Raw genomic sequence first — 12,283 nt, forward strand, 5'->3', positions numbered from 1 at the left:
CCAAGAAAGCATTGCATAAAAGAATGTATAGAGCGAATCAAATATTTAGTAGATATTATTTTTTTAGTTTCAATGTCTATGCATTCATTAAGGATTCAGAAACCCAAATAAATAATACAGTTTTCAATCACAATTGGTAGAAATAATTATGGGTAACAAAGTCACTTTTTTGAATGAGTAATGTGTTTGAATTTTCTAAAACTATACTCTTTGTGCAATGAAGAGAGTATATACATCTATGAATATATGTTGATATTTTCCTCTAAATCTTGGGTATGCCTAGACATACAGCGGCATACCCCTGGCGCCGCCCCTACTCCCGATCGCCCCTCCCTCACATCGTTTTTCATCGCGTCTCTTCCTCCGTGCCATCGAGACGCCGCCGCCATTGGTTCAGGCCGCAGCTGGCCGTGGCAGGTCTCGGTGGCTGCGCCTGGCCGATTGGGGGCGCTACCGGCGGCGTGTCTCCCGCTCGCGTCCCGTTCGAGGGCGTAGCGAGATCCTGGCGGCGGCCGGCCCCGTGAGCACACAAGCCTCGCACAGCTAGCTAGTATGTATTTGCTTGGAGCAATCGACTAGGTTGCAGTGGCCATGCTGTATGTAGCTAGTGGCCATGTTGTTGTAGCGACTCGATCTTTCAATTCTAGCTAGGTCGCCCACGCTGTTGCCGCCTGCCATGGCCATGGGCTGTCCGCCGGCGGCTGTCATACTATTTTTTATGGTTAACTAATCTTTTTAATCTCATTTTTCGGTCAAACAAAATGCTGGAAGAATGGAGGAGAAGTATATTAGTACCTATCTTCAAAAACAAGGGCGATTTTCAAAGTTATAATAACTACCGTGGGATTAAGCTGATGAGCCATACGATGAAGCTTTGGGAGAGGGTTATCGAGCATCGCCTAAGAAGAGTGACAAGTGTGACCCAAAACCAATTTGGGTTCATGCCTGGAAGGTCAACCATGGAAGCGATTTTCTTAATACGATAATTGATGGAGAGATATATGGAGCAGAAGAAGAACTCGCACATGATCTTCATTGACCTTGAGAAGGCATATGACAAAGTACCGAGAAATATCATGTGGTGGGCCTTCGAGAAGCACAAAGTCCCAACTAAGTACATTACCCTCATTAAGGATATGTATAAGGATGCGACGATATTTGTCCGGACATGTGATGGCAACACCACTAACTTTCCTATTAACATAGGCCTACACCAGGGGTCAGCATTGAGCCCTTATTTATTTGCTTTAGTGATGAATGAGGTCACAAGGGATATACAAGGTGAGATCCCTTGGTGTATGCTCTTTGCTGATGATGTGGTGTTAGTTGACGAGAGTAGGGCAGTGATTAATAGGAAGTTAGAGCTGTGGAGACGCACGTTAGAGTCGAAAGGGTTCAGACTTAGTAGGACCAAGACCGAGTACATGATGTGCGATTTCAGCGCGACTAGGCATGAGGGAGGAGACATTAGTCTAGATGGGCAAGTGGTGGTCCAGAAGGATACTTTTCGGTATTTAGGATCGGTGCTACAAAAGGATGACGATATTGATGAAGATGTTAGGTATAGAATTTCAGCTGACTGGTTGAAATGGCGGCAAGCTTCTAGCATCCTTTGTGACAAGAGGGTGCCACAAAAGCTAAATGACAAATTCTATAGGACAACAATTCGTCCGGCGATGTTATACAATGCTGAATGTTGGCCTACAAAAAGACGATATGTCCAGCAACTGAGTGTAGCAGAGATGCGGATGTTGCGGTGGTTTTGCGGGCACACAAAGAGGGATAGAGTCATAAATGAAGTTATTCGGGATAGGGTCGGGGTGGCACCAATTGAGGATAAACTTACCCAGCATCGACTGAGATGGTTTGGACATGTCCAACGAAGGCCTCCTGAGGCGCCGGTGCGTAATGGGGTTCTTGAGCGGGTCGATAATGTAAAGATGGGGTAGAGTTAGACCTAAATTGACGTGTAATGAGTCGGTTAAGAGAGACCTTAAGGATCGGAATATCTCTAAAGAGATAGCTTTGGATAGGATCGCTTGGAGACTAGCTATCAATGTGCCTGAACCTTGAACTTATTTCTTTCGGGTTTCATCTCTAGTCTACCCCAATTTGCTTGGGAAAAAATACTATGTTGTTGTTGTTGTGCAATATATGATGATGTATTCTTCATTGTATTGTATATGGTTTTCCACATTGTTGATTTTATGACGTTTCTTGCACCACAATTCTTCTCTTTTGGGAGTAAAAATAGAAAATTATTGGAGATGAATTTCTTTTTACTTTCCCATACTTATTTGAGGAGTTAGTAAACAACAAGTTTGGAGAAGAAAATATATGAAACTCTTGGATAGATGGCTGTAAATTGGCTAAATTTTATGCGGAGAAGAGAGGAAAAATGAGAGAGAATAAAGTGGGCGATCCACTTACCACCGGCTCAAACGAGCGCTCGAATCTCTGCTTGTGCCTTGTGGGCCTCGAGGAAGTCAGCTGCTTGCTAGGAGTTTGCTGGCACCATTATTAGCTAAATTTTAGACTATATCAAATCAAAGAGAATCTTGATATTTATTAATATTAAATGAAGTCTGATTATAAAACTAACTGCAGAATCCTGAGACTAAACTTCGAGACAAATCTAATGAGATATATTAATTCATAATTAGCAGATGATTACTATAGCATCACCGTACAAAAATCATAAATTAATTAAGTTCATTAGATTCGTCTCGCGAATTAGCACTCATCTGTCAAAAAAATTTTATAAATAAATTTTATTTGATACCCCCTAAATGATAAGATTCACTTCGATGTGACAGGGACTAAAAAGAAGTCCCAAGAAACAAACAGGGTGTTCAGTCAGCTGCATCCCCGCCACCGCTGTTTCTGCCACCACCACCACCGGTCTTCCCTGCCGTCCCCAACTCCCTTTCACGCCGTGTTTAGTAAAATTTTACACAAAAAGACGAATGCATGCATGTAGTGCTAAATGAAGTTTATTTGCGAAACATTTTCATGAATGAGTATAACTTTTCGAGTCGAATCTAATAAGCCAAGTTCCACCATGATTGGCTACAGTGATACTACAGTAACCGCGCCTAATAATCCTCTGATCGTACCGTCAAAGGCCTCATTAGCTATAGTACATAATTGTGGAGTTAATTTTGTAATTAGACTTCATTTAATACTTGGCCGAAAAGTTTTCATGAAAATTTTTATAAGGGCCAACCAAACACGCTGTAGTTCAGCCCCGGCGGTCCCCCTTCCCTAAACTCAGCAGCCACCAACATCACGAGCTCGAAGTAAAAATAGTGCGCGCAGACCCACCTGAAGCAACAAAATCCCTCGTCTATGTCGGCCTCCACTCCAAGATTCTAAATAGTGAATTATAGAATTTAGCGGTAAATAGTGGATTATAGGATTTAGTGGTAAGACACTAAATTCCTTCTATAGTCCATTGCAGTGACCCTCTTCAGGCACTATAGCACCGCAATAACTGGGCTATAACCTGCTATTTAGAACTATACTCCACTCGCACGCACGATAAATAGACTCCACCGGTTTGCCTGGCTCATTTGGCAAAAAGGGACCATGGCTATAGACTCCACCGGTTTGCCTGGCTCATTTGGTGAAAAGGGACCATGGCTATACAGACCTTCTAGATAGAGTGAGAATATAATGACTTCTTATGAAGTCAAATGGAAAACCACACCGCAGCCAAACAAAATGCACAATATAAACAAGCCATACTACAGTATACACCAACAGATGATGCAAAGCCTCAGCAATTTTCAATCAGTGTACTACATACAATGGGGTATTGATAGTACCATCCCACTTTGATTTCATCTATAACTAGAAAACAGCCATTTACAAACCTGAAGGGGTTATATAAATTATAGCAGCGGATAGTATAGCCACTCACAAGGAATGGGGCATCTCTTATCCAACGTATGCACAAACCTACTCAGAACTTGCCCTCGATGAAACCTGCCAGGCCATTGATTTTCAAGAACTTCTTAATCACGAGGGCCATAATAGCAAGGGTAAGCCCAAATGCGGCCAAGGTCAACAGCCTGTCATGCTTTGGCTTCTGGATTGCTACAACAGGATTCTGCGGCGCCAAAGGAACTCTTGGACTGTTTTCTCTGTGGCTCGCTTCAGGCAGATGAGGGTTGGTAACCTCAGCAACTGGGGGTTCAACAGTGTTTTCTGCAACTCCCATTTCAGATTCAGGCCCAGTAAGGTCATTCAAGGAGCCTGACACAGACCCCACTGTGTTGCCACCTTCATCTGCCCTGTCTGCATTCTCAACGAAAGAGTCAGGTGCGGGTAAATGGTTAGACTCCTCATTTGTCCCATTCGGTAGCACTTGGGGAACAGGAGGAGCCTTACTGAGCATTTGCTCATGGATCTGTGGATGAAAAAGTACATTGTCAGAGATGCAAAAAATGGCATGCATTCTCGAGCTTGAGGTTGGGCAGGGAACTTTACCTCGTCAATTAGTTTTTGGCGTTCTGGGGAGCCAAATTTCGGTGGTGCTTCACGTGATTTTATAGCAAGTGCTTGCCTATCTTCCTTTTTGTAGTCCAGAGAGCCCAGCGCCCCACCAGGGTTTGTTGGCATGAATGCAATCAGGGCTACTAGTGCAGTGCGCACTGCAAAAAGAATTGTTTACTTTTAGCAATGAATTACTAAACACAAAACCATGAAAGAAAGAAAAAACACATGGAAAACCATTTTCAGCATTGGGCAACCAAAAGCGATTCCACAATTATCATCGATTGGTTTGCAAATATGATGCCAACCTCATCTACTAACAAGCATGCAAAATTCACACATATTTAACTATTCAGCCTATTTCTTTACTTAATAAGAGAAGACGTTCCAATGGGATGCAAATAAAACTAAGCACAATTGCAAACAGAACGTAAAAAACAAAGAGTGCTTGTACAGTGTTCCTAATCAGGGTTATACTAATTTAGGGAATTTACAGCATACTCCAGCATGCATTTATCTTCCAACTAACGAGTAAACATAGCACACATAGTAAGAAAATGATCCTCCTTTGGTCTGGTCATGCGGATAAATACTTGCCATAGGACAATTCCCCAAAGAACCAAAGAATCATTTGCTTTTGCACCATGCTCGTATAGTGCACATAAATATGCATGTGCACTATGAAAAAAATGGTGCCAACATATGAAGGAGAAGCAAAACACTGCTGTGTTGTCTTAACTCGTGACCACAAGAAATGTTCAAATGCATACATAAATGAGTAGACAAAAGAAAGACTACAAAACAGTCCATTGTTTTGTTGAGACACAGATACACCCCTGGCCTCATGTGTTGGCTTCACGTAATGTCCGCATATTAGCGTTACAAACTTCTATGCACACAAGCAAACAAAACCTTAAGAATGAAGAAATCTGTGTTCACTTTTGGCCTAGCCATAGGGTGAGTACTTGCCCCATGGGAATTCCATAGACCAAAAGAAAAACAAAGTAATTTGTTTTGCACCATGCTCGTATAGCCCACAAAACTCTACTAGAGTGGACTATGAATAAAGGTGCTTTTCAGCAGTCCTTTGGGAACCTGCCATAGTACTTCAGCAGTCATTTACAAGAAATGCCTAAGGCTACTCACCACTCCATGATGGTTGCCAGTGCTCAGGGTGGTAATTGGATATGCTCAAACAAATCTTCTTCTTAATCTCAAAGCGTCCACTTGGCTGCATCACATAGATTAAAAAACATAGAAGATTAGCAATATGTCACAAACATGGTGAGATAACAGAAGGATCTTAGAACACTGAGATTACATACTGTGAGCAGCATGAAGGAAGGTGGCTTGAACGGATAGTCAGAGGGCAGCTGGATCCTGCCGTGGTAGATTCCACCCTCAAACTCACTGTCGCGAGGACCCAGGATAGCAAATTGCCACTCGAAGATGTCCTCCTGCTCAAATGCAATTATGTTACAGCTAACTTATGAGTGCCAAAGAAACGGTTATATTTAATCTCCTAATTTGGAGATAAAATGCATAATAACCTTAATCTCCTAATTTGGAGATAAAATGTATTACCTACTACACTTGATCCCCACCCAACCCCTCCAAAATGCTCGGAATGTACACAATAACTACACCTCCTACTACTGCTACAACGGCAAGGACCAAACAGGGATCGATCTACGGCTGATTGGTGAGATTAGCATGTAAATTATTAAAGCTAACAGATCTAGAACAAAAATGTATGTAAAACTCACATTCAACCAATTTATCGAGACCCTAAAGCACCGAATTACCACAATACGAGGATAACGATCGAATTTACGTTCAATTAAGGCCGAGATAAGATCAGATCGGAAAAATCTTGAGGATAAGGTCAGCGATGGGGTTGAGATTGGGACCTCGAGGGGGAGGGCCATGAAGTCGGGGGAGGGGTTGGACTGCATCTCCTTGACCTCCTGCAGGATCCGCTTCACCGCCGGGTTGCTACGGTTGTACTTCGCCGTGGCCGCCATCGCTGCCGCCTCAGGGGAACCCTCTAGCCTCGGCGCCGCCGCCTACCGGCGCAGGTTGGGTATAGCCTTCGAATTGGGAATCGAAGAGAGGAGAGAGAGGTTCCCAAAAAAAAAAAAGAAGAGAGGAGAGAGAGGACGAGAGGTAGTGGATGCGCGTGGGCGATATTAATGGAGGCGGGGTAGGTCTCTGGCCCGTGGGACAGGCAAGTAATTTGGGCCCACTTATCGGTGACGGATGAGGTGAGAGATGTGTACGTGGCGTGTTACTATTGGTTGGAGAGGCGTGGGCGAATTGGGTCGGAAACCATGCGAAGTGCCCGTCGGTCTAGCGGGTTACTGGGCTGGAATTCGTTGTGCCTGCCGTTTGTGTTGCGCTACAAAACAACACATTCATAAATGTGTGCTGAAAATGTCCCTAAAATCATCCATTTATTGTTTGCAGATGATAGCATACTATTCTTCAAAGCAAATGCAACTGCTGCTCATCGAGTTAAATAAATTACTTGCTGCTTATTGTAATACATCAGGACAAAGGATCAACTATGACAAATCATTAGTATTTTTTTAGCAAAAAATGCAATGAGAACTTAAAAGAGATTGTCAAATGAAAGGTATGTGTGTGTAATGTGGCTCTTACTTAGCGCTATCTGGGTTTATCTACTGACGTGGGCAGATCAAAAAATGGTGTCTTCACATTTTTAAAAGATCGAAGTGTAAGGTTGGATGAAGCAATGCCTATCGGCGGAGGGGGGGGGGGGGTGTGGGGAGGTAAAGAAATCTTGATTAAAGCTGTAGCTCAGGCAGTTCCTACCTATTCCATGGGTTGCTTTAGACTACCAAAAGGCCTTTGTCAAGCAATTAATGTGATGATAAGAAAATTCTGGTGGGGCAGTAAGGAAGGGAAGAGGAAAACCTCCTGAGTCTCATGGAAAAAGATGACTCAGCCTAAATACCTTGGTGGAATTGGGTTCAAAAATATTGAGATGTTTAATTTAGCTCTACTTGCCCGACAGGCATGACGGATTATGCAGAATTCAGAGTCCCTGAGTGCCAAACTGTTGAAAGCATTATATTTTCCTAATGTGCATTTTCTTGATGCGGCACTGGGGAGCAGGCCATCACAAATTTGGAGAGCTATCATTGATGCACAAGAGGTTCTTTGACAAGTCTTGATCAGAAGAATTGGAAATGGTGACAGTACATACATTTGGAAGCATAATTGGCTCCCAAGGAATGCTGGTTTGCGGCCAATTGCAGCTATAGCACCAATTCTCTGTTAGATCTGCTTATAGAATGCTTGTTCATACTAGGAATCAATGACAAGATTGGCTTGGTTCTAGAACTGAGAACTTGGATATTGAAGGAGCCATGAGAACGTGGAAAATATTCTAGAAGGTCAAGGTACCATCAAAAATTCAGATCTTTGCTTGGAGACTAGCCCATAATTCCTTACCATTTGGGGAAGTTCTAAAAGAAAGGTCTATGAGTGAACAAAGTGGATGCAAATTATGTGATGTCGAAATCGACTCATGGCAATATGTGTATGGTCGAGATGGCGGACTATAGGGGTGAATAGTCCTTTCTAAAACATAAAACATTGCCGGCTATCTGAAACTAAGACTGAACTAAACTAATCGGTCTAGCTAAGACTATACCCCTCTATCTATTACTTGCACCTTACAAAACTATCCTAATTAAGCAACTAAGGTGCTAGACTAGGTAGAGCTCACCTAAGAAAAATTAAGTTGTAAGATTACACAAATCTATGCACTAGTACTCAAGCAAAGAAGGAGCTTCTACTCATACTAGTATGCAAAAGCGTACAAAGCCTAAGCACAACTAGAGATTCTCAACTAGCAAAGCTACACAACCTAAACTAGAGAAATTACAACTATTTAGTGTAAGTGCATTTGGCCCCGTAAGTGGGTTTTGATGATAATGACACACACAATTAAGGAGCTAATGCATTTATTGAGTTATGAGCAGGATCTAAAATCATTGAATTTGAAAAGACCAAGTATCGACGCTGAATTCGCTAAAGGAACGGTGCATGAGCTACTTTGACGAGTTTTATTAATTTCTATTTTGAATTTGAGTATAGGAAGCACCGTACTATTAAGAGGGACGTGAAACTATGGTCTGGAGATGCTATAGTGTCTAGAAAAGAAATCTTCAAATTATTTCTCGACTCGATGCACACACGGGCACTAAAACAGAAAAAACTTAGTAGGGGTCAGAAGTTCAAACCCTGGGTCGGAAGTTCCGACCCCCATCGGAAGTGTCCCATCTTGTCCGACAAAAGGTCCTCGGCCATCTGTTTTTGATTGGGTCGGAAGTTCCGACCTATGGTCGGAAGTTCCAACCCCCCTTCTCGGAGGTCCTGTGTAGTTTCCGAGAAACCCCTCTCGGCTGTTTGAAAATAAACTGGTCGGAAGTTCCGACCCTGGGTCGGAAGTTCCGATAAGCACATAAAATTTCAGCAATGGCTAGTTTTTGAGGTGGTGCTATAAATACCCCTTCACCCCCTCTATTCAGTGCTGCTGACTTCACATGAACTTCACTCTCTCTCAAGCTTCCAAAACACCTCCCCAACCCTTCCAAGTGCCAAATCCTTGAGTGGATCCAAGCAAGGGCTTGGGTGTGAGCTAGATTCGTGATTGAGCTTGAGTCCTTGACCTAGAGTGAGCAGCCACGTTCTTCTCAAGGCGCTAGAAGCATCTCCATCCGATGATTCGCGTTTGTTACTCTTGGAGCTTGCTCCTAGACGGTTCGGCGTCGCCCGCGGAGCGCCCTCTCGTGTGTGAGCGCCCCGGGAAGTTTGTATCACCCCGTCCTTTGTGGACAAGAGCTAGTGAGTACTCAATCCTCCTAAGTGGTGGATTGGGTGAGGATAAGAGTTATAGGGCAACCTGGCTCTTTGTGAGCTCCTCAACGGAGACGTAGCATCCTTTGTGGGTGTGAACTTCGGGAACAATTCTTTGTGTCATCTACTTTGCTTGTTCTTGCTTGTTCATACTTGTTCTTGTTGACTTAGAACTTAATTTGACCAGATCTACTCTCTTGAGTTGTTCTAGTGCACAAGATCACTTGCAGGGTGCTCTACTACGTACTGGTGAATTTTTTATTCATATAGTTTTTGCAATTTCATATTTAGTTTTGAAATTCATTCAATTCATAGTATAGGGGTCGGAACTTCCTACAGTGGGTCAGAAGTTCCGACAGGACTAATTTTTGCAAAGAATTTTTTAAGTTTTGCAGGTTCGCCTATTCACCCCCTCTAGGCATCACCAAAATCCTTTCAATTAGTATCAAAGCCTAATCTCTTGATTTAGGATTAACCGCCAAGGGATAACGATGTCTCGATGTGAGGACAGCACCAACGCCAACAGTTCCGCCACACAAGATGTGGCAATTGTTCCGCCGGTTGTCAACATCGGATCCACCGAGATCCCCTACAACCCCATCTCCGGAAGTCGGCCTCCCTCCATCCATGATGCGGCATCAAGCGATGAATCAAGCTCAAGTGATGATGAAGGCGAGATGTCAGAAGCAAGGAGAAGAAAAAAAGAGAAGATGAAAGAAAAGATTGAGAAGAAGGCAAGAAAGTTGATAATGATGATGATGGTGGACCAATTCAACCTTAATCACAAGTGTCACACCCAAGAGTCCACCAAAGCATTCAACGGGATCATCCCGTTGACAACATACTTGGGAGTATTCGAAGAGGGGTAACTACTCGTTCACGTTTAGCTATATTTTGTGAACATTACTCGTTTGTCTCCTTTTTGGAACCTCTTAAAGTAGATGAAGCACTTAATGATCCGGATTGGGTGATGTCAATGCAAGAAGAATTGAACAACTTCACAAGAAATGAAGTTTGGGAATTGGTTGAATGCCCCAAGCAAATCGTGATCGGCACCAAGTGGGTCTTTAGAAACAAACAAGATGAACATGGTGTCGTCACAAGAAACAAGACAAGGTAAGTTGCACAAGGTTTCACCCAAATTGAAGGTTTGGATTTTGGTGAAACCTATGCACCCATAGCTAGGCTTGAGTCAATTCGAATATTATTAGCCTATGCTACTCACCATAATTTCAAACTTTATCAAATGGACGTGAAGAGTGCATTTTTGAATGGCCCCCTATCCGAGTTGGTGTATGTTGAACAACCGCCAGGTTTTGAAGATCCTAAGCGTCCAAATCATGTGTACAAGCTCCATAAGGCGCTCTATGGGCTTAAACAAGTTCCTAAAGCATGGTATGAATGCCTTAAGGATTTTCTTCTCAAGAATGACTTTGAAATGGGCAAAGCCGATTCTACTCTCTTTACTCACAAAGTTGATAATGATATATTTGTGTGCCAAATATATGTCGATGACATTATATTTGGCTCAACTGACCAAAAGTTTTGTGAAGAGTTTAGTAGGATCATGACCAAGAGATTTGAAATATCTATGATGGGTGAATTGATGTTCTTCCTTGGGTTTCAAATCAAGCAAATGAAGGAAGGCACATTCATATGTCAAACCAAGTACATCAAGGATATGCTCAAGAAGTTTGACATGAGTGATGCAAAGCCAATCAAGACACCCATGGCAATAAATGGTCATCTTGATCTAAATGAAGAAGGGAAGTCGGTCGACCAAAAGGTATATCGCTACATGATTGGTTCTCTTCTTTATCTTTGTGCATCTAGACCCGATATTATGCTTAGTGTGTGCATGTGTGCAAGATTTCAAGCCAATCCTAAGGAATGTCACCTAGTGGCTGTTAAAAGAATTTTAAGATATTTGGTACACACTCCTAACCTTGGCTTGTTTTATCCCAAAGGCTCCACTTTCGATCTACTTGGCTATTCCAATTCGGATTATGCCAGTTGCAAAGTAGATAGAAAGAGTACAACGGGGATGTGCCAATTCTTGGTCGTTCCCTAGTATCTTGTGTGACACCTCTGGTGTCAGTTTAACCAAAGCCAGGCAATTAACATAACTCCACACACAAATGAGCTAAGAAAACTTAAATAAGAACCCTATGTCTAGTTCTTGCAAACTTGTGTGTGAATGTATGTGTGCATGTGTTTGAGTGCAATGTGTTTGAAAAACAATAATTGGTACCCTTTTAAACTTGACTTGACATGTGTGGTAATAAGGTAATAAAATACACCTTTCATAATGATCTATAAACTTTCTATGCAAATCAAATTCAAACTGGAAAACCATCACATGAAATGATTATTGGAACCATTCTTGGATTTGTGAAGAGCTACTAATTCAAACAAATTAAATAAACAAGAGTTCAATTTCTAGAAATAAGGAAGTTAAAAATAACTTTCAAACCAATGCACTTATGCATAGGAAAATGAATCTACATATTCACCATGTCATGTTCAACAAAAACCTAGTTGAAGCCTAGGAGTAAAAGTGCCAAAATTCACATGAAATGATAAGTACCTTAAATGGCAGTTTTTGGAAATAATTAAATAACTCTCAAACCATTGCTCTAATGAAAAAGTGCATAACACGAAAGTTGTAGATCTCGAAAAACTGAGCAAAAGTGGTATTCAACACTTTTTCATTTGGAGCCAAGAAGAGGGAGAAAAATTAAAATTACAGAATGGAGTTTTGAGCTTCGGTTTATTTACGAAACTGCCCCTGCCGTCTTCTCCTACCTCCAGCTTCCCTGCACCGTGCCCACGGCGACGCCGTACGCCGGCGCCGGCCACCTGGCCGCCCCACGCGTCGCGCCTCCGCCCAAAACCGCTC

The 12,283-nt window shown here is 42.5% G+C and overlaps 1 protein-coding gene across 1 annotated transcript; it reads right to left on the reverse strand.

Annotated features, from left to right (window-relative positions):
* Positions 1-3,715: 3,715 nt before the first annotated feature.
* On the reverse strand, positions 3,716-6,676 carry LOC120690507 (ubiquitin-conjugating enzyme E2 32-like). Its single transcript, XM_039973181.1, has 5 exons — positions 6,408-6,676; positions 5,823-5,954; positions 5,644-5,728; positions 4,492-4,655; positions 3,716-4,411 (listed from the first exon to the last, which is right to left on the reverse strand). The coding sequence occupies exons 1-5, from the start codon at positions 6,519-6,521 to the stop codon at positions 3,965-3,967; spliced, it is 942 nt and encodes a 313-aa protein (XP_039829115.1). The 5' UTR covers positions 6,522-6,676; the 3' UTR covers positions 3,716-3,964.
* Positions 6,677-12,283: the final 5,607 nt, after the last annotated feature.

Source organism: Panicum virgatum, chromosome 9N, assembly GCF_016808335.1.
Source record: "Panicum virgatum strain AP13 chromosome 9N, P.virgatum_v5, whole genome shotgun sequence".
In the NCBI taxonomy this organism is placed as follows: Eukaryota; Viridiplantae; Streptophyta; class Magnoliopsida; order Poales; family Poaceae; genus Panicum; species Panicum virgatum.

Coding starts and splice junctions, on each gene's coding strand:
- LOC120690507 (XM_039973181.1), bottom strand. CDS start 6,521: ATGGCGGCCACGGCGAAGTACAACCGTAGCAACCCGGCGGTGAAGCGG. Junction 5,955..6,407: donor TCATGGCCCTCCCCCTCGAG/GTCCCAATCTCA, acceptor GCATTTGAGCAG/GAGGACATCTTCGAGTGGCA. Junction 4,656..5,643: donor CTGGCAACCATCATGGAGTG/GTGAGTAGCCTT, acceptor TTCTTTTTGCAG/TGCGCACTGCACTAGTAGCC.